The 27,318-nt window shown below is 44.7% G+C and overlaps 1 protein-coding gene, 1 non-coding gene and 1 pseudogene across 6 annotated transcripts in view; all 3 read right to left on the bottom strand.

The window, feature by feature from the left end:
* Positions 1–2,888: 2,888 nt before the first annotated feature.
* The window catches only part of CKAP5 (cytoskeleton associated protein 5), a 102,673-nt gene continuing 78,243 nt past the window's right edge, over positions 2,889–27,318 (bottom strand). For 4 of the 5 annotated variants that reach the window (XM_075545772.1, XM_075545775.1, XM_075545774.1 and 1 more), the window contains exons 27-44: positions 24,636–24,724; positions 21,754–21,879; positions 20,620–20,769; positions 20,135–20,338; positions 19,902–20,037; positions 19,295–19,488; positions 18,276–18,448; positions 17,031–17,204; positions 16,541–16,661; positions 9,261–9,440; positions 8,360–8,547; positions 7,557–7,632; positions 6,522–6,710; positions 6,286–6,423; positions 5,550–5,633; positions 5,298–5,457; positions 3,703–3,854; positions 2,889–3,589 (exon numbers count right to left, since the gene is read on the bottom strand). In XM_075545772.1, the coding sequence (XP_075401887.1) occupies positions 3,344–3,589; positions 3,703–3,854; positions 5,298–5,457; positions 5,550–5,633; positions 6,286–6,423; positions 6,522–6,710; positions 7,557–7,632; positions 8,360–8,547; positions 9,261–9,440; positions 16,541–16,661; positions 17,031–17,204; positions 18,276–18,448; positions 19,295–19,488; positions 19,902–20,037; positions 20,135–20,338; positions 20,620–20,769; positions 21,754–21,879; positions 24,636–24,724 (2,780 nt within the window). In that variant the 3' untranslated portion in view covers positions 2,889–3,343. The remainder of the gene's footprint in view (positions 3,590–3,702; positions 3,855–5,297; positions 5,458–5,549; positions 5,634–6,285; positions 6,424–6,521; positions 6,711–7,556; positions 7,633–8,359; positions 8,548–9,260; positions 9,441–16,540; positions 16,662–17,030; positions 17,205–18,275; positions 18,449–19,294; positions 19,489–19,901; positions 20,038–20,134; positions 20,339–20,619; positions 20,770–21,753; positions 21,880–24,635; positions 24,725–27,318) is intronic. The other variant, XM_075545776.1, reaches the window with a different exon arrangement.
* Positions 13,774–14,620, bottom strand: LOC142444668 (CDKN2AIP N-terminal-like protein pseudogene; annotated as a pseudogene).
* LOC142447762 (small nucleolar RNA SNORD67) lies at positions 19,689–19,799 on the bottom strand. The gene has a single exon (XR_012784415.1). It is a non-coding gene; the product is annotated as a small nucleolar RNA SNORD67 (small nucleolar RNA).

The raw sequence follows: 27,318 nt of genomic DNA, 5'->3' as shown, positions 1-27,318 counted from the left end.
GCCCCAGGGGGGCTTCAGGGAGACTCCATCATGTCACTGGCTACCAAGAACTTTTGACAAGTCACCCCCTGCAGGACAGAGTTCCAGGAGGGAGTGGGCAGTGTGAATTTATGAACCCCTGAAAGGTTCACCTCTGGGCTTGAGCTGGTCATCACACAGCGAAGGAGCAAGTCTGGGAGTTGACATGTGGTGCTGAGGCCCGGGCATGCTTTCAGTGGGTCTGTTGTGAGGAGCCTGTCCCAGGGCCGAGGGGACTGGTGAGGGGGGGGAGGTTAGAGGGATGAGTGACTACCATCTTCTCTACCTTCAACATTTCTAAGGCTGTCCCTACATCTGTCCTTAAAAAAACCCAGACCAATCCACTGCTGTCCAACCCATTCCAACTCCCAGGGACCCGATGGCCCACCGGCAGAGCAGAACTGTCCCTGTGGGTCACCAAGAAGACTTGCTACGTCTCCAGAGGAGCTTCATTTGTTTTGAGGAACAGCTGGTGGGTTTCAACTGCTGACCTTGTGACCAGATGCCCATGGGTAGCCCAGGAGGAGGATGTCATAGTACTCCTCCTAAAAGGCTTAGTGTTTGAGGAGGGGGGTTAAAGTCATCCTCTTCCAAAGGGATGCACATGGAGCAGTGAGGGAGGAAGGGGGCATCTGTCTAGCCAGCCCGGTCAGTGACATCAGCCTGGCGATCAATCAGCCCTGACTGATGTTGCAGCCGGACTGAGGCTAAGCCTCCCATCCAAGGCACTGCCTTCTCTGTGCTTCCTCTGAGAGCACTATGGGACCTGGAGGTTGGGAGCATGGCCCTGGCATCAGAGTTCCTGAGCTCTCGTGGTCTCCTGTTGTAAAGGGAGCCTGGCTTAGTTACCCTCCCTCCGCGGCCTTGCTTTCCGTATTTACACAAGATGCAATGACCCTCTCCTCACAGGCTTGAGGGGATTAAGGGGGATCAATTACACAACTCTGCGCCAATACCTAGTATGCTGCTTGTGTTCTCACTGCTGCCTGGCAGTCCTCTGCCACAGACTAGGGCCCTTCTCGGGCCCCTGCAAAATGCCTATTCAGGCAGGGTGTGGCTGGTCAGAATGTCTCCTCACACAGAATTGTCAGACTTGAGCCATCGGTTTTTCCAGGAAGTGGGGGCTACAGGGTTTGGACAGTTTTGAAGGTTGCCGGAGGTTACTGGTCGGGCAAGGAGCCTGGTCCTAACCCTTGCTGCCCTGAAAATGAGACTTTTCAATGGGGCACTGGACACAGAGAAGGCTACAGCAGGTCTGAGAGTGAGTTGATGGACTTGTGTGAAAATGCTCACCAATGGCTCTCCATTTCTCTGCCACCCCGAGTGCGGTGGTGCTCCGACTTCACCATGTCATCTCATAAGACTTTCAGGATTAAGAGATTCCTGGCCAAGAAAAAGAAGCAGAATCGGCCCATTCCCCAATGGATTCGAATGAAAACCGGTAATAAAATCAGGTACAACTCCAAGAGAAGACATTGGAGAAGAACCAAGCTGGGGCTGTAAGGAGCCCCCTGAAGGGTGGCACGCATAGCCGCATTTTCCCAGGCTCAAATTTTGTCCCCATCTGATGACTTGAACTTCTGTTGGCAAATAATCTGGTTTATTCCTTGTTTTTTTGCTTCCTAATCAAGTTTAACAATAAATGATGTAAGGCTGTTGGTGTGAAAAAAAAAAGAAAATGCTCACCAATGGAAGCCAGTTGCCTGGAGAAGTCTCACCTCTGAGCTCAGAGGGCCAGGGTGAAGACTGGCTGCTTTGGGCCTGGGGCAGGGGACGAGTGGCACATGGATCCCCCAAGGGCTCCACTCTTGGCCTAGGATCTTCAACTAATGTGCAAGGCTGAAAGATGACCCCAGGCTGCTGGGTCACCTTGCCTCCTGCCCCTTTCCCTTCCCCTGGTCCAGGCCAGCAGGAGAGCGAGGGTGAGGACTGGCGTCTGCTCTGGCACTCGGTGCTGGCTGACAAGGGTAAAGACACTGGAATTGTAGGGAACATGTAGGATCTCAGCAGCCCAGAGCTTACAGTACATACTTGCGTGTAAGCCAAGTTTTTTAGTACATTTAAAATGCAGTTTTTATGGTAAAATTAGGTACCTCAGCTGTTAGTCGGGTCGGCTTAGACCAGAGTATATACAGTAACCAGAGGGAGGCCTGAAAGAGAATGTTTCTCAGGGATGCAAGCTCTGGGCACTTTGTATTTTCTCAATTAGCTGTGCTCACGTCAGAGCCGAGAATGGCCACTCTTTCACCTGTCCTTCTGCAGCCCAGAACTCAGCTCCCTTCAGGAGCGCCTCCCTCCCCGCCCCCAGGTAAGGAAGGGGAGACAGCAGAGCCACCTAGCCCCAAGGCCTGCTGTTTGTTTTCCCTCCCGTAGGCAGCTGAGCTAGACCTCTCAGTCCCGCGGGTCTGCAATTGGAGGAGGCCCTGTGAGGTGATGGCAGAGATGAAGCCTCAGATCACATTTTGGTTTCCATCCCAGACTGAATGTGAAGCCTGTCCCCAGACCCAGAGACAAGCACACCAGGTCCCATCACCTCGGCTCCCCAGCACCACTGAGGGTCTGGGCTGGTCCCAGGGCCCTTGGGCAGGACTGTGACAGATGGGAGCTGTGTCGGTGATGGAAGTCATGACCAAGATCTCAGAACAGGAGAAGGTTTCTCTGTTACCCTAGAAGACAGGTGTCCCCCCTCTTTCCAAAGACTAAGGGCTCTTGGGTGTGAGCCACGACGGGCACGAGACAGGGTGCAGGGGCTTTGGGTGGGCTGTTGAACACAGAGCCAACTTATCCTTCACAGCTAGCCCTATAGCCAGCGAGTCCCAAGGCAAGGTGACAAAAAGAGCCACCTCCATGTGGGGCCTCTTGGAGGTAAGTACAGTTAATGCAAACTTTATTTACAGAAGACTCTTAAAATTAGTTGCATCATGCCGTGCATTCATACAGAATACAGGGACCCTTCAGGGCTACAGGGAGAGAACTCACAGACGCAAAGGTAAACCATGAAAGAGCCCTAATAGTTCAACGCTAGGAAAGAGTTGGACAGCTTGACAACGGAGGAATGAAAAAGACAACAAAGAAAAAGGCGTGGAGAGGAGCGCAGCGTTTGACCAGTCTGTACCCTACACTAATACACTGGCAGTCTCGGCGAATGAGGCAGGATGCGGACGGCGAGAAGCGCGTTATGTACAGACCTGTGCCCCGCCGACTCCTCGCTGTCACGGGATGGTACACATGGCCTGCTGGGGTCCGAGAGGCCTGCCATGGCCGCCTAGCCATGAGGACTTGTGGTTAGTGAGCTTGAAGGGCGGTGCCAGGGGAGAGGGCGGCTTCACTTGCGGCTGCTCTTTATCCTCTCCAGTCTCTTTTTCAAGTCATCGATGTTGGCTGTGGAGGAGGATGACGTGGTCATGGATCCTGAAGAGGGGGTCTGGTTCGACTCCAGGTCTGAGTGCTGGTGCTGCTCCCGGGACTCCCGGAGCTGAGAGAGTTTGCTGTGCAGCATGTCGGTGGAGGAGACGACTGTTGGGACTGCTGGTTTCGAGAGCAACGAGGTCAGCGGAGGCCGCTCATCTTGCTGTGGGGAGAAGAGGCGCTATTAGGCCGGGTCAGACAGCAGAATCACATACCAAGGCTGGGCCTGTCCTAGGCCTGCCTTCCCAGGCCCCTGCCGGGGGATGCGCACAGTACCTTCGTGTTGTCCAGCCCACAGCGCTGCCGCAGGATTTTCAGCCTTTCCAGGTAGACAGATGGCCCCACCTCCTCTCCGTTCGTGTTACCTAGGGAGGACACTGTGCTTGTGGGGGTGGGGACACAGGTGACTTCCATTTGGGGGGAGACGCCTAGAGGGGAGAACGCAGGAAGCAGCGTCAGATACTCACTTCCCCCTCTAGACTGAACGCTGACGTGCTGCCCAAGGGCACAGGAAGCCCTTCCTAAGGCCCCGTGGAAGGGTGGTGAGCACACCCGGTAGGGTGAACACAGTGGGCAGATGGAAGCTGGGCCATCTAGCTACATCCTGAGCTCTGCAGGGAGACTTTTCCATGATTTTCCATCGATTCCAGCCCAAGGAGCCCTGGTAGTGCATTGGTTAAGTGCACATCCACCAGACGAAAGGCCTGTGGTTCCAACCTACCAGTCGCTCTGTGGGAGAAGAGACTGAGCCATCTGTTTCTTTAAGCTAAGTCTGAAGTCCCCAGGGGGCAGTTTTAGAGTCAGAATCAACTCAAAGGTCACTAGCCTCCACCCCACTGGAGAAGCCCCACCTGGAGATCAGGAGGGTGAAGGTGGACAAACAAGGATGGCAGCACAGTCATTACAAGTGAAGAGTAAGAAGAATGAGGAGCAGCGCTACCATGAGGTCAAGGGACGTCAGGAAGCAGCCAAAGACGGCCTGAAGGATTCAATTGTGTTACAGACATCGGTGCTGGACTCCTACTCGCTGTGCCGCTGGCGGGAGCCCACATGGGAAGCGGGTTTCTTCCGTTTGTTAATGAGGCCACAACCCGGTGAAGACGTGTTCAGGCCTCTGCGGCAGAGCCAGAAAGAAACAAGAGAGCACAAACGGGGAAAAGGGAAAACCACACAGAGACCGCTACGGGACCCCGAGAAGAACGCTGAGCATTTGCCCCAGAGAAGAGAGCAAGAACTTTCGAGAGCTGTTACTCGGAACTCAGAAGTCTAGCCCTCTGGGCTATGAAGAAATCGAGGTCTGTGTGTGAAAGTCAGCCACTTGGGACTGTTAGGGCAGCCCCAGAAAATTGAGACTAAAAAAGCCAGTAAAGGAGAAGTTCATCCAAGATAGTGTGGAGAAGATGGAGAGAGCAAGGCCAAATGAAGAAGTGACTGTCCAGGACTGACGGTGAGCTCATCAGGGTACCAGGGAACTGAGAAAAGGAGGGAGCAATGTGAAGACCACTGGTGACCTTGACCTTCATCGATATAAACTTACACTACTCAGAAAGCTAAATTCTTGGGTTTATTCCTAGAGTTCCTTGGGGGCTGAGTGGCAGAGACCTTGCCTACCACGTGGGACCCTGGCTCAGTTCTCAGCCATGTACCTCCTGTGTGTTGCTATGATGCTGAACAGGCTTCAGGACGAAGACAGACTAGTTGGGAAAGCCTGGTGAGCTACTTCCAGAATCCAACCCTAGAGCTTACAATGACACGCTTCAACCAGGAGGAGGGCACACGATGGGGTGGCGCTCTGTCCCACTCTACAGAGGACTGCCATGACTTAGAAGTCGACTCAATGACAGCCAGTGATGACACTGAAGAGACCATACCTGCTGAAGTGGGAATATGGCCTTTGCCCTCTCTCTCCAGCTCAATCATCCGAAGACCTCTCTCCACATAGTTCTGGAAGAACTGTGAGGAATTTTTTAGAAACGGTTCAATGTCGGCATCTGAGTATTTCTTCTTGTATTCATACAGCTCTGCTAGGCCCTGGGCAACAGGGAAAAGACAAGGGTGGAGATGGAGGTTCACGAGGGCCCTTAGGCACAAAGCAGACCTCGACTGAACTCTTTGCCTCTCACCTCTTTAGTGTTCTCTTTGGAGCCAATCTTCTTGAAAATCTCCGCTAAGAAATCGTTCACTTTGGCCTTCGATGATTTTTCATCCTAAAAGGTTGAAAGACACAAGGAGAGCTGTTTAGACTTCAACTGCGAACTACACATCTGAGAATCTCAGACTCCAGATCTCCTTAGCATGTCGCTGTAGACCAACAGACTCTGCAGCAGGGAGACCAACAATCCAGGTCAGAGGCGCCTCCAGCCTCAGGTTTTTAACTACACTCAACTGAATAGGCTACCCCAACTGAATAGGCTGCAGGGGTCCTTAAACTACGGCCCGAGGGCCACATGCGACCCACAGAGGACATTTATTCGGCCCGCTGGTGTTTTTTACTTCAAAATAAGATATGTAGAGTGTGCATAGGAATTTGTTCATAATTCTTTTTTTAAACTATAGTCCGGCCCTCCAACAGGTCAGAAGGACAGTGAACTGGGCCCCTGTTTAAAAGTTTGAGGACCCCTGGAATAGGGCATGCAGTGGATTTCGCTGGTGACCATACACAGAAACTTCCCTTAGGGACCAAGAAGCACGTGGCTATGAAGAGTTTATATTTAAAACATTTCACGACAGAAACGGTTACAGAAGGAGCATGGTCACACTGGTCCCTGACCTCCACCTTCGGCCCAAGGAAAGACTAGCCCAGCTGGCAGATGCCTGAGGTGGCCAATCTCCCTCAGGCTCTGCAGTCAGGACACTCACTCTTCGAGATGCTCCCTTTTCAGTGTCCTTCTCAGACTTGCTCCCACTCTGGTCCATGCTGTGCTTCATCATTCGGCAGAGGTGGGCCTCTAGCTCAGACTCGTTCTTGTTGTCAATCATTGTGAGGTGGTCTAGGATCTGAGGGAGGGAGACACATGCACATTCAGGTGGGAGTGATGCCCTGTCCAGGATGTTTTCTTAAGTGTGCTCAGTGACCTGTCACCATTGCGGCTCACCTTGGGTCCTTTTAATTTGCATAATGTATGCAGCAGGGTCTTTAAGGTCCTTATGGGTAATTCACTTTTGCACTGCTTCAGTTTCTCTTTGGGGAAGACCTTCATGAAGATGTGTATATCCAGAAGAATTCTGTCCAGGTTAATGCTGTTGATGGTATCCGGCAAGAGACGAATCATTCTCCAGAGACACTATTGAAAACAGAACCAATGTTACAAGGAGTGACTACAAAATGAGAATCCTTTCTGTCACCATTCTTCTGCTTTCAGCTCTGGGACCACTTCTACAAGATGGTGAGAGACACACCAGGTCTTGCAAGATTAATGCTAAACCATTCCAACCACATCACTGTCTGCTATGACACATTATCATCTATACTCCCATCATTCCCTCACTGAGAAAAGGACCTTAAATGATTGTGAACGTGTGGAACTTCTTTCTTGGTACTTCAGAGCAGATTGCTTAATCACACCTAACCCGAGGAGACAAAGCATCGTACACTTAGACAGTGTATTGTTTCCCTTGTGTGTCAAGTCAATTCCAACTCGGCGACAGCAGAACTGAACCAAAGGAGCTCCTAGGCTGTAATCTTTATAGGGAACAAATGTCTGGGTCTTTTTTCCCGTGAAGCCACAGGTAAGTTAGCAGCTCAGCGCTTAACGTGGCCAGGCACCTTTTAAGACGCCATAGAAAGGTTTGGCTGGAGATTTCTAGCAAACAGTTAAAAACATACACATTTCTTACTGCCCAGAAATGATACCTATCTCCAAACAAAGTCATTAACTTTCAAGGTTTCAAACTTCTTGCCTTGTGAGTCTGGGAGAACTGGCAAGATATTAAAACACAAGAGCTCTTCTTTTTACTCTTTAAGGCCAATGTGATTCAAGAATTGTTTAGGCATGACCTTGGGGCATAAACTGGAAAAAGAGAAAATTGAAAGACTGAGTAATTCTTCAAATGAAGGCCTGCTTGATTTGTAGCTATGCCTTATCCCAGAAGGCATACAAAGAAATGAAATGGAGTGATTCCCACAGTACCTTCATGACAAGCTCTGAGAACCTGGGAGAAGTGGCCGTTGCTAGCAGGCTGTCTTGGAGCAAAACCAGAAGGGCACTGGGAAGAAACAGAACAATGGCCTAAGATTCAAAACGGCATTCCACGCAAGCTCTGTAATTAAAAATTTACAGTACTCTTCCATGATACTGGATGGCTTACTGAATTGGGACTAGACGTAGCTTTTGCCTCAGGTTGGAATACCACCTTTGTTTCGATGGGAAAAGAAGAGTTATAAAAGTGTGGTAGTTACAAAAATTCACGTCAAAGATAAATAAAAGGGTAGAGATGCTTTTCAACCTGTCAATCAGGGCACCGACTGATGGTGCCTCCTTGTGGGTGTGGCCCTCTCATTAGGAGGGCCCTGGGACCTCCACTGCCCTCTTTCTGGTCTTTGCTGGCTGGCCCTGGTTGCTGCAAGAGCTCTGGGATATGTCCACTGCCACTGGATTGGATCCACAGGGCTCTGTACCCACCAGCCTGTGGTCTTCCTGCATTCTGTATTACTGCATGTGGCTGTGTGAGTCGGAAGAGGGACTTAGGGATGAGTATAGAACTGATGGACTTGCGTCGGACTGGGCTGGGATGTTTTTTCCTTGATATGCAATTACTTCTTGATCTAAAGCTCTTTCTTCTACACGTGTGAGTGTCACTGGTGGTGTTTCTCTAGCCAAGCTGGCCTAACACATAAATAACTTATGAGGCAAACAAAGTTACAACGGATGTGCTTTCTAGGTGTGAACAAGAGAGTGTGTTCTATGTTCTAATGCTGAGCGAACAGACTTACCTCAGGACATTGGTCTGATCCGATTTCTCCAGAACCTTCACCACCAAGAGGTTCACAGAGCGGATCACCTGCTGACCTTCCTCTAGCTCTTCAATTCTGGAGTCCAGCATTAAGGTGATGAGGCCATGCATCAGATCCTTCAACACTCCCGTGGAGGCCTCCCGGGCGAGGCTCTCTATCTGAAACAGCTACCCAGGCACAACTGTGTTAGGTGTGTGGAGTAAGGAAGATAGAACTCGAGTGGCATGTTTTGTTTTTTTTTAAACAATAGGAATTCATTGTTGTGAACAGCAATCTACACAGTGGCACACAACCTAGTTCCATAGCTTCTCCATGTACAAGTCTGTGACACAAGTGTTCTCATTCTCCTGTTTGGAATTCTTCCCCCTCCTTTATCTTTTGTTTGTTTGTTTTCCTCCTCCTGCCCCTAAATTTCCTATCTTTCACATTGCTGCTGTCATCTGAGGGTGGCATGCCTTAATACATATTTAACCATACATTTTTAAAAATCAAAGTATTTGAAAAAAAAATCAAGGTATTGAGAAAAAATAAAAATCACACAATCCTCCAAAGCTGTGATAACCAGAACTAACTGAATTGTCTCCTTTGTTTATGAAATATACCAAATATGACCTGTGCAAAGCCATCCCAGGTCCCACCATGTCTGTTGAAGAAACGGCCATCAACTGGATTTCTAGGTAGTCTGAAGCATTCTACTTTCTTTCCTGATGACAAGGTTCGCTGCAGAATACTCCACCATTCAGTGGAAGTAGCCAGAGACTCCCTCTACCACATACGTTAATTCTACCCAGAGCCATGGGACTGGCCCATCTGCACTGAACTTGGCTGCCAGGAGGGACCAGAGGGAGAGGGAAGGCTCAGTCTGCAGAGGTGTCCTTACCGAAATCATATTGCCAATGATACAGCTATACAACTTGATGATCTCATCCTTCTCCAATTTCTCATCTGCCATGTGTGTGTTGTAGATGAGTCTCAGCTGCATGAACGTGGCTATCAGAAACTGATCAATATGGCCCGACATAGCTTCGGCTTTATCTTCCTGTCTCAGAACCTCATCAATCTGATAACAAAAAAATCCAAGATGTGTTTTCCAAGCGTCATACTTCTAAGAAGCAGGACATAGTGCAAGAAATTTCTCTAAGAGTACTTACAGGCAAACCTCTTTTGAGACATTAGCGGTTGAAAAACCTAGTCATTTATATATAGAAATAACCCATCTTTTCAGATCCAATCATTCAACAAATATTGACTGAGTAAGGTACTGTCAGGTGAACTAGTGGCAGATCCCGTTCCTCTCAATTCTCATGCATAAATGTTCGCTTTGTAAGCATGCCTTTCTGCTCAGTTTCTTATGTGATCATGTTCACAGCACTGCAGGTAAATGGGGCTCATGTTCAGATCTCCATTTACCAGATGAGAAAAGTGAGGCTCAGAAAGATGGGACTACTGATTCCAATATAAAATTCGGGTTTCCCACATCTTGCTCTTTTGGGTTCTGTCCATTGGTTGTCATAAATGATAACATGTTACTATTGGCTACAATAAAAACAGCTCTATTTTAAGATGAAATAAATAAGACACTGAGGCAACCATTATCATTCTTCAGTGACCATCCTGTCATATAGGGCGGCAACACTGTATAACTGCAGAGGGCACTGAATTCCACACCGCACCCATGTTCCAGGAAGTAGCATTTTGTACACGCCAGCAGTCCTTTCATTCATCCCTTCACACATGTACATCCCATAAACCCACACATGCAGTTTTACATATTTTGTAACAACTATTTCAACATGGAACACAGAAAAAAGGGTACCATTGTATTGGGATGCTGACTCTTTGAGGAATCTGGTTAAAAGTAGTGGTTCAATGCTGCTCTGCTAATCAAAAGTTGGCAGTTCAGACCTATCAGCCTCCCTGCTGGGGGGAGATGTGGTAGCCTGCTTTCAAAGAGATTCATGGCCTAGGAAACCTGATGGTCCTATTCTGTCCTACAGGACTGCTGAGTTGGAATCAACTCAAAGGCATTCGTTTTGTAAAAAAATTATTAATTGGGAGTTAATACATATATCATATCATCCCATAGTTCAATCATATCAAGCAGTATTGCCTAATTGCTACCACAATTAGTTTCCAAATGTTCTTTTTCCTTGACATTGTCCCCCACCTCCCCCCAAACCCTTTTATCCCCCACCTCCCCCCAAACCCTTATTTTACTTGCTGACCCTACAGGTTCACCAGTTAATCAATTCTGGGTTTCATATATCGAAAAACATATAACAAATACAAGAGAGTGAGCACAACACCTGAGATGAGCCCTGATACGAACAAACAAAAACAAAACAAAAATACAGAAAATGTTGAAAACCAGATTAGGTCCAGTGTGCATCAGAGGGGGGGGGGGGGGGAATCAACTAAATGTTTTAACAGTTTACTCCTTTGGTTTCCTATACTCCTCTCTCCCATCCCTCAGTTATGGAGGGAGAGCAAGGCATTCATTTTTTGGTGGGTGTGGCTTAGGTCCCCTCCTTTTCCCAAGGTAATTATCACCACCAACCTGATGTATATATTTTTATGCTCACAATCTCACATAAATACATGCACCTACACAGAGTAAGGTTTGGCATGCTCTCTATTGTACAAGAGGACTACCTACAACATACATTTCTCTCACATGATAGAAAATTATGAAAATCCCTAAAGCCAACAGAACAGTTCTTAATCAAAGACTACTTAATAGTATGTATGCACCAAAATTTATTCAGTCATTCTCTTATTGATGAACTTCCTTTTTCTTTACCCCAACAGTTCAATCACATTCAGAGTTGTACAATATCAGCACAATCAATTTTAGAACATTTTCTCCTTTTTTCGTATTCATGATTATTTGCTCCCCATTGCCCCCCAGCACCCTACAAGAAATCATTAATCCAGTTAAGTCTCTATAGATTTACCTATCTTAGATTTTCTATACAGAAAAACATACCCCCCCCAAAAGGAAAAAGCAACAACCAAGTAAAACAGAGAAAAGCCGCAGTTGAAAATGAAACCGAAAATATTAAAAACAAAACAAATTTTAAAATGGGTCAAAAGGGTGACCAAATACTAAGATGTTACATTTTAACGTAAGTACACCTGCAATCATATACTCTCCAACTACTCTGCAAGACAGCAAGGCCAATCACATCCCTGGTCTGACCCCTGGTCTGAAAGAGGGATCCGCTGGGGGCGTAATCCATGTGTATTTCCCCTTTACCTTTTGTTTTTTCATTGAAACTTTAAATGGGTCAAAGGGGAGATCAAATGTTATTACATTTCACGCTAACATCACCTGTCATCACCGACTTTAAAGTACTCTCTGTGAGGGTAGCAAGGCTGTTTGTTCACATTCCCTGACTGCTCAGAGGGGAGTCACAGGAGGCGTAATTCATGTGCAGATGCTGCAAATGGATTTTGGGTTTCCATTGTTAGCCACAGCTTTCTGCAAACCAGGTGTTTTACCATTTAACCTCAGATACCACACTTTCTTTGGACTTGGATTTTGTTATTTACAATCCTTGGATTACACTGGCTGGTGTGTTTCTTCCACGTGGACTCGGTTGACCCCTCACTGAGATGGCAGGGCACTATCTAGTGTCCTGCCATCTCACTACAGCATTTAATGTCCTCAGTTATTTTCACGTGAGGGAGAGCATTCTTGATGAACTTGCCGTGTGTTTCTACTTTGTCTTCATTCAGCACAAATAATGTGGCAATACACATCTTTGTGTGTGTACATGTGTTTGTATATATGTGCACACACACATACATTATCTGAAAGTGAAGGGAGCACGAAGAACTTCTTGATGAAAACCAGACTACAGCTTTCAGTGTGAATTATACCCAGAATTTAAAGAAAACAAAATTTCTTACAACTAGACCCACAGACAACATCATGAATCCACAATCAAAGCCTTTGAACACAGCAGAGATCAAACTACTCACTTCGCTGGGCATAACTGCTGCAAAAGACTTCTTTAAAGTGCTAAAAAAAAAGGTGTCAAACCCTGGGATTTCCAATCACCTCACATGCATATGAAAAATGTACAGTGAATAAAGAAGCAGGAGAGTGCTCAGCAGGTACTATAAGATGGACAGAAAAAGAAAAAAGGGAAGAAAGGGAAGAAAGAGTCCAACAATATCCTAAAGGAAATAAAAAACTCCCTGAGGTCCGTCCAAGAGAAGAAAATGGAAGACAACTCAAGACTGTCTACCCCACGACAACCTTATGGAAGCCACCCGGGGAAGCGGCATCAGACAGCTGAGGCGGGTGGATGTGCCCGAAGCCCTTCGAGAAAAATCCTGATCTGTAGAAGAGGATGCAGAGTTGTTCCCTGAGGAAATGCATCGGGAGATGTTCCCCAAATACCATCATTGAATGGATATTGTCCTGACTTTTAAATGTAGCCTTACCTATTAATTCCAATGAAAATCCAAAAGGCAACCACGTTTGCTTTGTAAATATGAAAATAAACTTATTTTTTATGCCTTGGGAAAAAAAATGACAAACACCACCGACTGGGAGAAGAATGAACGAGTCTGAGGTGGAGAGTACAGCAAGAATGCTTCTCAGAAGCAAGGATGCCGAGATGTTGTCTCATGGATGTGGGACACGGTACCAGGGAAGACTGATTCCTGGAGATGGACATCAGGCTTGACAGAGGGTCAGTGAGGGATAAAGCGAAGACCGTCAACAAGAGGGAGTGACACAGGGGCTCAAACACAGCGATGACTCTGAGGACAGCGTGGGCATGCGCAATGTTTCATTCTGCTCTACGTGGGCCATTATGAGTTGGAACCAATTCAATGGGACCTAACAACATACAAACACAAGCCCGCCTCACTACTCCCTGATTCTTTCTCTCATGTTTTTATTCCTAAAAGAGTACTAAGAGTATAATTATGGTTTAATGTATATTACTGTATCACTTTCTCAAAAAATAAAAGGCACCAACTCACATTTCTGTATTTAAGATAATACAGTACTTTTCCCAAAATCTGTATCATTACTATTTGTCAACCTGATGACTTCAAATATCTGTGACTTTAATTTGTATTTCTGTGTGTGTGAGGGAGGGGCTTATTTGAATATCTCTTCACGTTGGCCGATTTGGTCCCTTGTCTTTTTCTCGGAGTCTCTCAGCTCTGGTTACTGCACCTATTAACCCTGTCCCACATGGGATGCAGCACATTCGATAACATATCACTTGTTTATTTGGAGGACTTGCTAACTTTCTCCAAATGAAAAATTTTACAGTTTTATAAGATCAACAATGTGTTCTCTCTTTAAGGTTTTAGGTTTCTTGCTTTGTTCTTTTTTTTTTTTTTTTTCCGCAGGCCTTGAATTTTATTCTCAAGACAGAGAGCGAGGAGGGGGAGGGGTTCTACACATATATCAATTGCAGGCAGAAATGATCTGGGGAGGGGGGAGGCATAAAACTATCATAAAGGAACATTATTTACAAATCCTTACGGTAAAACTCATTACCTGCCATTATTAGATGAACATTTAAAAAAGTCAGCAGTTTTAATAAAAAGTTTGCCATTTATAAACAAATGTTGTTGAACTCATCTGGGAATGCATGATTTATAAATATATAAAATGTCCACAGATATGTTTACAATGATAGGTTTCTAGATGAATAAAAACGTTAAAAAAGCCAATCTGGACTGGTTCCATTTCATGCCAGCTGCCTCTCGTGCGTTGTGTTGAGAAGTCCAGGAGTCCTGAGACAGACGCTGGGGCAATAAGAGTCCCATTTTTCCTGGCCTCTTTTTCTGAGCATGCAGCTGCTGATGCAAGTGGGATAGAGCTTCTACCTTAGTTTTGATGCTTCTTCATTAATTCGCTTCTGGTTGTAAACTGTGGCAGATCTTCCACTTCAATCCCATCAGCCATTTCCATCACCTTGTCTAAAAGGTCTTTGTTGTAACTGCAGCCCAAGAGGTGGTTAGCCCAAACCATGGAGAGGGACAGCAGCTGGTCCAGGCGGCCGCTGCCGTCGGGCGGATCGCGGTAGTCAGGCAGGTGGCGCAAGATGAACTCCATCCGGGCCTTCCATTGCTTCTCGCTCTCCGAGTAGGAGCGGAACTGCTCCGCGAAGTCGGCCGCCTGACGCGCCCCGGACACCAGTTCCTCCACCGCCGAGGCCGCCTCGCCACCCACCATGGCGCCCTCCGCCTTTCCCGGGGCGCACCGCGCTACCTCTTGCTTTGTTCTTAATGGTCTCCATTTATCCCATTAAACTCTTTAAAGCAAAAGGCTATTCTAGAATGATCCACCCTGTTTAGTTAACATTTCCTGTGTCTCTCTCCAGCCTGTAGCAATGTCTCAGTCTTTCCTTGATACTTTTCAAGGGGACAGACCAGCTACTTTATAAAATGTTCTTCAATTTGCATTTTGCTGATGTGGTTTTTGTGATTAATTTCAAGTTATGGATTGTTAACTAGAATATTATCAGAAAGATGCTGAATTCTCACTGAATCGTTCCAGGGAATATGATTTCCTTTTAGCTCATTAATTATTAAGGTTATTCATTTTGACCTATTTGATTAAGGTATCTACCAGGCTTTTCTAATGTCTTGAATCGTTGCATTTTAAGAACTTTGTAGGGAGGTGCTAAGCCACTATCTACATAGGGCACTTATTTTCAAAGTCTTAATTGATTAATTATTACGTGCATGAGTTACAGGTTTTTATTTAAAACTAAATTTGATTACATTTTAGTCGATTTATAACTCATTATTATGCTTATTTATTTTGGTGCTCAAATTGTCCACTCTTCAGAAAGAAAGTTAACTCCTGTCAGCCTTCGTCCCCATTGTTCTTTGAGCCTATACTTGCTGTATGCCACCAAGTGGTCTAGGCTTATCTTGTACTTTTTCTGGAGTCAGCCATTTCTCCGTAGGCTTCTCCTTCTTTTTCATGCAAACAGTATTTACTAGACAAATATCTGGCACGCATGTGGCTTTTGGAGTGTTGCTGTGTCGGGACCTCTCAGTGAAAATGCTTAGGAATATATATTATATAGCTTTATGCTTATAAGGTGTCCTATGTATTAAATACATTTGCATCTATATTCTTCTATATTGTGAAATATAAATTCCCATCGCTGTACCTAATTCTGTTCATTCTGTTTTGTCCCACTTCGCTATTTATAACTCCCTTGTCCGACAGTGAGCAACTTGGCTGCCATCACCCTAATCTCTTTGTATGCTACCACTTGTTCATCTCCACCCCAGGCCTCTCCTACGCACATGACCTCTTCTCCTGCTTCAGCTCTAACTCTTCATCAGAACCATCCGGCACTCCTGTGTCATCCTCCCTCCTTACCCACGTGGGCTCTCCTCCCTCGCCATGCCAGATGGGCCGTCTGCATGAACATTGACTTCATCCCACGTGGGCTCTGCCTCCCCGCCCCGCACCATCCTTTCAGTATGCACTCCCTCCTCACAGTGTGGCCCTCATACTGTGCCACCATGGCTCCATGTTCCAGTCTCCTTGCCACTGGATTTCTACCTTGCTCTGTGCTAACTAATATACTAACCTTAGGGCTGGATTGTTGTAGAGGAGCAGAGAACACGTAGCTTTTCAAAATTCTTTAGTGACTTCCTACCAAGTTTAAAATCTAAAACAATTTATTCTGAGGGTCCAGAGGCCGACCTCATTCTGCACCTTTCTCTGTACACAGGATGCGTGACCCTTCGCCTGGGATGGCCTGCAGAGCTCATCGTTCCGTCTTTGTGTAACTGCATTCTCTCTGGGCCATGTCTCCACAGCAGTCACATGCACAGCCGTCATTAGGTTCTTCTTTCTGTGTGGGGCTCTGTCATTACAACCTGGGGATGCTACAAAATCGTTAGTCCCCACACATTCACTGTTATGCTGCTGGTCTCGGTGAATGAGTGCAACGATAAACGAGTGAGGGTCCCTACTACAGCTATATCCACGTCAAGTGATGACTCTGAAGAGGTGCCCGTGCATTTATTTTTCTGCCATCAGGGTGAGACTAATGTTTCCCGTAAGGCCTAACACTGTGAATCCATCAGCGTTTAACTCATTGCTCTCACAGCCTCTACATCTAGTACTGGAATCACTCTTGTGGGTAGCACTGCCATTACCTGCGTCAGAGCTTGGATGCTTGTGTTGATGTCACCACTCGCTACTTGGGAGATAATAAAATTGATCGTGGATGCTGTATTACTGTGCATGTCATCGAAATGTGGAGAAACGGCCCGGATCCTAGACAGCGGAGTAAAGGGAAACTCAATCTCAGTGACAAGACATCTCAGTAAACTGGAATTATGCAAACCCCTGCTAGGTTTAGGTCATTACTCTAAAAGGTAGGTGCCTGGTGGCCCAGTGGTGAGTGAGTCCTTGGACGCTAACACTGAAAAGTCAGTGGTGGGACCTTGGCAGCCGCTCCGTGGGAGTAAGGTCTGGTAGTCTACTTCTGGTGGAGAGTCTAGTCTTGGAAATCCTGCGGGGCAGTTCTATGCTATCACTGGACACCAACATGTTTGTGTAACGGGCAGAGGGCTTTTTAACATATGCACTCTGATGATGCGGGTGAACTGCTTCAATACACAGGAAGGAGTCTTTCTTACTTACTTGGGCTCAGGAATTAGGACTGGTTCAAAAATGTCATCCAGTTTGTGCTGGACAAGCTCGGGCATCTCACATCGGACTGTCCCATTGTCATTCTCAATCTCATCTAGGTCCAGCTGGAATTCTCGGCGAACCGTCTGGGCTGCCTCAGGATGTCCACCCATGCTTCGGGCTTGGCTGAGGGAAACAGAGAAGGCTCCTGAACTAAAAGCGACTTCTTAACCCGAGGGCAAGCGCAGCACTGCCAGCTGCCCCAAAGCTTCAAGACAGATGTTTCACGTCTGGTTTCAGCCCCCCTCGAGCCTAAGCCAGTGCTTTCAGTGGAGAACAATACTGGTTCAGGACTAACCTGCCAGCTCAAGGTATTCGCTCTACTTCACTAAAACCAACAAACCAGACAGGGCAGAAAATACTAATAATACACATATAATACGTATGTTGACTCAGAGCTCATTTCTTGTGGACACAAATAAGCGAAAACTCTAGATGACTGGTTTCATCAAATTAATCAGTGTTTACATTTTTCTAATCTTATACATCTTCTACGTGGAGGGATAGCCATCTCTTCTTTTTAGGAATATTCACTCTAGGAAGGGCAGAGAAGTATTACATGCAAATCATAGGTATTCTGTTTCCAAATTCAAATTGGTTAAAACTGTATCCCTGACAATCCAAAACAGCTGTCCAGCTTGGAGGGCAGTATTTTGAGTCTTTCTGCCAATTCTGGGTTACATGTGTTTTAGTTAGCCTTCTCTCCAGAACAAGAACCTACAAACAACCAAGCACAGCTAACCTAAGGAACAAGGTGAAGCGGTTTATTTTGGTCACGTGACATCGAGCTGTCATGTCTGCCAGTGGAAGGCTCGATTTCTGGGACGCTAACGGAACCCTCCACCCTGGTTAAACTCTAAGCAAGAGGGGATGGAGCCAAGTCAGAAGTAAGCAAGCTAGAAGAGCCCTGCTAATGAGAAATTAGCAGGCAGTACTTACATCCTATAAGTGCGATACATAATTCTGTCCACGGAAAGGCAGTGAAAGAAGGCACAAGACCATTTAGAAGTGGTTTGAGACAAAGACAAAGACAATGAAGACTGAAGGATTAAACAGTTGATTACAAGCCATTTACCCAGACGCTCGGTCATGCATGATAATGGTTACGAGAACTCAAGACTGTGTTAGGAGACAAGCTCTGAGCACATAAAGCAAGTCCACAGGGACACTCTTGGACCACATTCTCCATTCACGTACTTGAGCTTGGAGGACATGTCTTCAGCTGGTCCCTTGCGTAGAATGTTGGCATTGGAGCTGATGCTCTGCGTACGCTGTGGCTTCTCGTCCACCTGTCTTACCGGGGCCACAGAAGGCCTCTTTGCTGACCGCTTAATCCTTTCCTCGAGCATGCTCATATCCTTTTCAGAAAGCTGCAACGAGGCCACAATGAATGTGTTTGCACACCCCTCTACTAGAACGTGAGAAGCAAATAGCTAGTTGCAGAACTCAAGCACACCCGTTTTCTGACTAAGAGAACTGACAACCTTAGAACATGTTTACTTCCAAAACACTGTCTACATCTGAAAAGTAACCATGGCTAATAACTGACTAGCTGAGAGACTACCTATCAAAGAAGAAAAGAATACAAAAGGGAAAATCACGACTAAGTTAAAAGGTCAGAAGATTAACAGATGCTTTGTTAGTTGCGAATATAGACAATAAAATGCTCGCCAGCTTCATCTCCTTCTCTGGGTAGTAGTGAGAATTTAAAATTGTAGAATCAAATGAAAATCTTCTAGCACAGTGTAAATACATGGATACAGCACAGTGTAAATACACAGAGCTATTAAGAGGCAGCTGAAGTAAAGAAATGACTCCAGTCACGACTGGGAGTCAACATGTCGTCAGTTCTCTGCTCAGTGAACGCAGTGACTGGCTCAGACGTAACAGCATTTCGAGGCAGAACTTAAAGGGCTTGGGAAATCTGGCAAATGGCTATAGTTCAAGATTTTCTTTCAAAAGCACTCTCCTCTCTGGAAAGCAATTGGCAGGCATAGAATGCTCCGGGAAGAAAAAGTGTTTTTTTCAGGACACTCTAAGCCTAAATGGTCTCTGATAGTCAGGGGCACCCTCCATGACTTATCTGGCCTCTACGGCAGACTAATCAGTTGAGCTGAATAAAAAGTGGTAAACATTTCGACTGAGCTGAGGTGGCATGAAAGCTGACACCTAAGAGACTACACACGCTGCCAATGTTCAAAACAAGAGCCACTCACATTTCCTATCAGTTTGAACACTTGATCGCCATGCACGTTGTACACCGTTACAATGGTGTTGAGTGCAGCGTTGCGGACAGCGTTGTCCCGGTCTCCTATGTGGATAGCTATCTCCTTTAAGGCTTTTCCTGGAGTCGGTTGGCAAACGTTCATGCCATAGGACTCGACCAGACACCCCAGCTCTTCCAGGCACTCTGTTGGGAGAAAGGCTACATGAATGACAGACTCAGCACATCTTTGGCAGACACTTGTCTCCTTCACTAGATTACTGGGCTATGTGTAAGTGAAAGACTAAGATTGTATTCCTGTTCTGCCTAGAGTTTCTGCTTGTTGACTGCTGCCACCTTTTCATAGAGCAGAGTAAAACAGTGGTGCTCTTGGGAGGAGGGATGCCAGTGAGTCAGATGGCCCCTGTGCACATGATTTTGTCACCAGGGTGGTACCGAGTGGCGCCTGTATCACCTGATACTGTGGCTCCACCAGTGTGCAACTCATCACTCTCACAGTCCCTATCAGAGGTGGGGAGCAAGGGACACAAATCCCAGGCAAATGGTCTTCACTTCTAAATTTTCCTTTTTAAGGGGTCAATTTAAATGAAATGCTTCACCTGCTCTCTGCTTAGAGTTTTTGGATTTTGTTCCTTCCATGATGAAAGGGAACATCTTGCTGGCTGGGTAGACAAGGCACATCCGGTTCAGGATGGCACGGACGTCTTTACGAATGACATCCTTTGGTTCTCCAACCTAACCAACAACAAGGAAAAGAATGCTTAAATGCACGGCACTGGCTGTCTTCAAGCGGGAGCTTGAGCAGTATCCTACAGTGAGACCAGCACGTCACCTTGAGGATGAGGTAGGGGATGAAGGAAGATGCTTCACTCTCAGTCAGATGATACTGCTCCTCACTGAGCAGGGTGAAGAGTAACTTTAGATACTCTAGGGCTTTCATTAGGACGCTTGTATTGGTGTCAAAAAACCGCAGGGTAAGCCATTTTAAGATAAGATCCAGGCAACCGATGACACCTTCTTTTTCACTCTCCAGATGCTTAAAATAAAAGAAAACAAAACCCCCGTAAGTAAGACTATAGAAAAGCTGGAGTTCTATTAGGCTAGTTAAGTACCTCTTAAATTCTACTGGAGACCCAAAAGAAAATGACGGGTTAATTTAAGACCTAAAAATTCCAGGCACACAATCACTTGTTCTATTTAAAGAGTGAACATGGTATACATCCCACTTCCTTCTGAAATCATACAAACTTCTGACTCTTTCACAGAGATCAGTGCATTTACATGCCTAAGTTTACAATTTGTCGATTGTAAACTTACATCAACCATGACAGCTAGAGCTTTGTTATGATGCTGGAAATCCGAGTGAAACATCTCATCCTGTAGCCACTTAGCGACACAGTTGGACATTTGCATCTTGAGCTGCTCCATGTACTCATCCCGGGGAGTGGTGAAGTTCCATTTTAGCACCTGAGAACAAAACACAGCCAACAGTGACAAGGAGCTGCAGATCGAACAGCTGGGCTGTCCTGGAGGGAGGGAGAGAACCAGCTCTGGGAAATCAATTCGACAGGAGACCGGCGAACTTAACACGACGCCCTTCTTACAGATCAATGCAAGATGGACCCACAAGCTGCTGCACATCATGATGTTTAACAAATAGGAAAATCTTTTAGGCATACAGTTTTTAGGAATTCCTACTAGAAAAGTCAAATGATACAATCATGTACAACCTAGTGAACACTTCCAGCCCAACTTTAATAGAGGAATTTTTGAAATATCCACCAAAATTTAAAAATACATATACTGGAGAATTTAAATACAAATACTTAACTATGTGCACACAGAGTCACTTACACAGGTGCTTATATAGCGAAGGACTAGAAACCACCAAAACGCTCAGCAGGCTTGGACACAGAAAGGCATAGACAGACAATGTACCAATAAAGATAATACATACTATGTTAGGCATTGCTAATTCAGCTATCTTTGTCATGTCAATATATGTAGATCCATGACTTTTATTATCAAAAGTTACATGACATCCATCGTATATAAAATCACCAAATCTGTCTTTCAGGATGCTGGAGTGAGTACACAGACTCCAGAAGGAGCCCACGGCTATGCAGGCATATGCCGATAATAATCTATTGACATATAGTTTCTTCTAAAAATTCAAATAAACAAAATCTCGTCAAATTTTTCCTATCTGAAAAAAAATTCTTCCTCTCTGGTCAAAGGAAACAATAGGCAGTAGCTCCATTTTGTAATCTTTTGTAGGAATTAATACTCTCGTAAAATTATCTTAGAGAAACAATACAATGGATTCACAAGCAAAATATTCAGTTAAACATCAAAATAGTTCACACTGATTATAGAGTTTCAAACAGCAAAACTATTTTTAACAAAAACTAACTAGCTTTAAACTCTTGAAGATTATTTTGCTTTCCTTACCTTCAATCCCTTTTCATCTTTCATTCTCTGCTCTTTTCCGTTTGGAACAACCATAAAAACAGGACCAGATTTGTCGTCTTCCTCCTTTAAGCTGGTTTTGCTCGGCACTTTCTTCCCTTGTGCGTTCTACAATCAGGGGTCGGGGAAGCTCGGTTAGATGCTGCTGCAGCCCCCGAAAAGAACACTCTAGACAACAAAGGCACCTCTCTACATGATGTTCCCGTGAAAGGAACAGGAGCCATAGAATCAAGCATGCAACACTATGTTTCTGGACATGTTCTCTAGAAATATTCCAAATAGCATTCTTTTTTAAAAATCATTTTATTGGGGGCTTGTACAATTCTTATCACAATCCATACACCCACCCATTGTGTCAAGCACATTTGTACATTTGTTGCCATCATCATTCTCAAAACATTTACTTTCTACTTGAGCCCTTAATATCAGCTCGTTATTTTCCACCCTCCTTCCCCATTACCCCCTCCCCTCAAGAACTCCACTTCCTAATTATTTTGTCGTATCTTACACTGTCCGACATCTCTCTTCACCCACTTTTCTTTTGTCCATCCCGTGGGGAGAGGGTTTTATGTAGATCCTTGTAATCGCTTTCCACTTTCTACCCCGCCTTCCCTCCCCCCTCCAGGTATCGCCACTCTCTAGCACTGGTCTTGAAGGGGTCATCTGTCCTGGATTCCCTGTGTTTCCAGTTCCTATCTGTACCTGGATTTTCTGTGTTTCTAGTTCCTATCTGTACCAATGTATATCCTCTGGTCTAGCCAGACTTCTAAGATAGAATTGGGATCATGATAGTGGGGGGAGGAAGCATTTAAGAACTAAAGAAAGTTGTATGTTGCATCGTTCCTACACTGCACCCTGACTGGCTCCTCTCCTTCCTGTAATATTTCAGTAAGGGGGTGTCCAGTTGCCTACAGATGGACTTTAGGTCTCCACTTTGCACTCATCCTCATGTACAATGATAGGATTTTTTGTTCTTTGATGCCTGATCCCTTTGACACCTCGTGATCACACAGGCTGGTGTGCTTCTTCCATATGGGCTTTGATGATTCTGAGCTAGATGGCCGCTTGTTTATCGGCAAGCCTTTAAGACCCCAGACGCTATATCTTTTGATAGCCAGGCACCATCAGACCAAATAGCATTCTTAAGTAAACTGCTGCTTAGTCCTAGTAATGGCATATAAAGTGGCTGGGAAAACCGCTATTACGATCACAAGCCTGGGTCACAGACTGTTTTTGTTGATTGTATAATTCTATTCTTTCTACTTATAAGCTTTCCATATTTGTAACATCTGGAATGACATTTACACCTTTCACATCACTTGGCTCAGACCCTGTTTCTGTCTCTATATTTAGATGTATCTTTATCACATTAGTATCATCTGAGATGCTTTGGGCCTGCTTCAAGGGAGAGTTGCAAGAAGCATTTTAAGTAACTAAGCCATGACAGTGGTTTTACGAAATAATTAAAGATTTATAATCTTTGTTTCAGACAGAAAGAATACAGTAAACACCAAGCCTCTCTGGTTAAAGTAAAATTTGCATTAAAAATGTAGCAGGAGTTCACTATTTCTAGTCGGTCAGATTTTTTTTAGTTCAGATATTAAAATCATTTGATTGAAACAAATATGAAAACATGTATGCGAAAATGCTTTGTAAACTGCAAACGAAGGAAGGTGCGACAAGGTGCGACATTAACAGCGTTGAACAGATCACGCTAACAAGGGCTATTGAATTGGGTGTGGACACGAGGAAGAGGAAAGTAACCGCTTCAGTGCAGGGTTTAGCCCGTGACGACTCACTTAAACCAATTCACTGAGCAACAGACTGGAAATACATACACAGCAAAGAAAACAACTAACTGCAACATTTAGAAGAATGGCCAGAGTGCCCAGACTATTGAAGGAGGGTGACCACACATGTCCTGGGGAAAGAAACAGTTTCCACTCACAGGCACACACACCTTTTCACCAGGTACATGCAGTTAGTGAAATAACTTTCTCTACACTGATTATTAGAATACTACGAATTACTAATCTATAATTTTCCTTTTGTAAAAATAATCACTACTGTGGGCACAGTAACAAGTTAGAGATGAGTGACAATGTGCTGTGGTGCACACATGGACTCACGCTGAACAAGGGCGAGTGGAGACGGTTAGAGATGCGCACCTGGACAGGAGTCCTTTACCACGGTCCCTCCGAGTGCGTGCAGAGAGCACTGCTGCTGCATCGAGAGGGCGCGGGCAGGACGATGTTACCTTTTCAACTGAGGTGGTTTTGTTCCTTTTTATTTATGTCTATTTTTCTTTATACGAAACCCAGGGTAAGTGGATTGATAACTTCTTGGGGTATGGCAGGGGAGGTTTGGGGGGAAATGGGTAGCTAACGATGAGTACTAGGAAGAAGAAAGTGTTCTACAATTGATTACAGTGATGATGGCACAATTCTTTTTAATATGCTTCAACTATGAAGCCATAGAGTGAATTACACGTCAATAAAGCTGATAAAAAGAGGAAATCAGGACACTTTCCAGTAAAAGGATCTAACACTACCAAATTTGAAGGAAGCCAATTTTCTGAAATCTAAATCAATCTTATGCTTTTGTTCTACCACACCTACGTAAGAATTTGCTCTGCGCTCCTGCAGATTTCCAACTGCAAAGATCGGAGTGACAGAAATTATGAAAGTACCTCTTTAGGATGGGATGTTTGGTTTGGGCTTATATTAAAAATGAGCCTCAAAATACTTATGTACACATAATTTGATAAGATCAGTGATGGCAATGTTCTTTCAAATATCACATCTTTCATAGTAGTATGATATGTCAGGGTCAATATTCCATTTAAATAAGCAGCATGAACATACCTTTGCTTTAGAGGAGACTCCTTGAGGTTTGGCCTTTTTAGGATCAGGTTTGGATTCTACAGTTGTGGAAACAGAATCTTCAACAGGTGCTTCAAAGGAAAAAGCAAAGAATAAGCTCTAAACCATATTTCATCCCAGGCAAGTTTCATATGTAATGATAATAAAAAAAATCACCTGCAGATTTTAATTTACAAATTTAATCAAGGTTTCAGTTAAGATTCCACACACCCGTCATCTTCTATCCCTAGCTTCCTTTTAAAGCATACACGTATTATATTCAGAAAATTTAGCTTTCAAAAATATTTGAGCTTCAGTAAAAAACAATTTTCTAAATAGTTAAAAATGGGGGGTGAGGGAAAAATGAGGAGTTGATAGCAAGGGCTCAATAGAGTGTAAATGTTTTTAAAATAATGATGGCAACATTATGTACAAATATGCTTGATACAACTGCTGTATGGATTGTTGTAAGAGCTGTAAGAGTCCCCAGTAAAATGATTTTTAATTAAAAAATTAACATAAAAATAGTTAAAAATAAAAAATTTTTTGCTAGGCTGCTATTTCCTTAAGGGTAGAAAATGTCCTCCATCTTTCACACTTGGTATCCACCCCTGAAGGAGCCCGGGTGGCACAGATGAAGGGCTGCGAGGCTGACCAGTGTGCCGCGGGTTGGACTCCCATCAGCGGCTCCAGGGAACAGATGAGGCAGCCAGTCTCAGAACAGACGGAAAGTTCTACACTGCCCTTCCCTGAGCTGGAATTGAATGGACAGCAGTGGGTTATGTGCTATCTAGCAAGACTCTAATTAATGTTATAGCTGAATATATGCTTTGATGCCAAAAGCTGTCTACTTGGAAAATTTCTATATAACCTAAAAAATTTCTATCCCACTAAACCAAAGACTATTGTTTTATGTCCTAAATAATTACGTTTTCAAGAGAAAACATCCCAAGTTAGCATTCAGGTACCCAGCTGGTTCTGACTCACAGGGGCCTGATGTACAACAAGACAGGCAGACGATGCTCAGACCGTGGTGGCTATGCTTGAACCCACGGTGGCAGCCTCTGGGTGATGTCCTTGTTCAGGAAGTATACTAGACGCAGTCCTCCCACCATTGCTTCTACGGAGCATCCTGGCTCTGTGCTGACACAGACTTGTTCGTTCTTCTGGCGGCTCATGGGATCATCGAGATCCAAAACTGCACATTCTTCAGTCTTTTTTATTCATATGCACACGAACCGAATGAAAATACCATGGCTTGGGGACAGTGCAGCTCAGTCCTCGAAGTGTTCTCTCTGCTTTCCAACACTTTAATGAGGTCTTTCCGAGTAGGTTTTCCCAAATCAAACAGCTGTTACATGTTCTGGTTCACTGTTTCTATGGACATTCATTAGGATTCCAAGTAATGTGAAATCCTTGACAACTGAAATATTTTTTGTATTTACTGTGATGTTGGTGCTTGTTGATTTAATTGTGAGGACTTTTTTTTCTTGTCCACATAAATCTTTAATGAGGTATAATTATTTAACAGCTGAGGTAACAACTTGCCTAGGTAGGTGTTTAGTAAAAGAATGATTATAAACCTTAGCCATTTTATATCCAAGCTGTATTTTTGCGCTAAATGATTTGTGTGTACAATTAATACATTCTCATTGCACTTCATTATCAACTACCTCACATGACTTGTTTTTCCAAAATTTAAGAAAAATCTGCTAATAAAGAGGGACTTTTTCTAGTTTATACTTTGAGGTAATTACGAAAGCAAGCAGTATTTCATGGGTTTTTTTTTGGGGGGGTGGGTATTTGTCCTTTTTTAAAAGTTTTATTGGCACATAATTTATGTATCATACAATCCAATTGTACAATTCTCTTTGATAAGATTGAACTATCATTACCATATCAATTTTAGAAAACACACCCACACACAACCATGGTTAAAATGTCTTTCAAATGAGTTGTGCAACCAGTCAATTCTAGTGCTCCTTCCCCCCACAGGTTATTCTTATGATTTTAGCCTGCTTTGAAATTAAGCAAGCAGGGAATCAACATAGTCCACATGGAAGAAGCCTGTGTGATTGATCACTCTGTGTTGACGGGATCAGGGACCAAGCATCAGAAGATCCAAAGCAAACATCATATCAATGTGAACAAGGGTGGGGTGGAGTGGAGACCCAGAGCTTATCTGTAGACAAGTGGCCATCCCCTCAGACAAACATAACAGGAAGGAATGAGTCAGCCAGGGTGCAGTACTCCACTGAAGAAACACACAACATTGCTCTAGTTCTTTAATGCTTCCTCTGCCACACAGTCCTGATCCCAGGTCTACCTTACAAATATGGCTAGACCACAGCAGGTACACTGGTACAGATAAGTGCTCTCAACACATGGAATCCAGGACAGATAAACGCCTCAGGAACAATAATGGGAGTAGTGATACCATGAGGGTAGGGGGAAGGTGGAGGGAGCAAGGGGGAACAGATCACAATGATGGACATATAACCCGCTAGGGGGATGAACAACAGAAATGTGGGTGAAGTGAGACAGTAGATAGTTTAAGATGTGAAAATAGCAATAATGTGTAATATATCAAGGGTTCACGAGGGTGGGAGGGTAAGGGAAAAAAGAGGAGCTTATATCAAAGGCTCAAGGAGAAAAATATTTTGAAAATGATGTCAACATATGCACA

This window comes from Tenrec ecaudatus, chromosome 4 (assembly GCF_050624435.1).
Source record: "Tenrec ecaudatus isolate mTenEca1 chromosome 4, mTenEca1.hap1, whole genome shotgun sequence".
In the NCBI taxonomy this organism is placed as follows: domain Eukaryota; kingdom Metazoa; phylum Chordata; class Mammalia; order Afrosoricida; family Tenrecidae; genus Tenrec; species Tenrec ecaudatus.
Note: the sequence above shows the minus strand (reverse complement) of the source record. Positions and strands in the feature narration are given on the sequence as shown.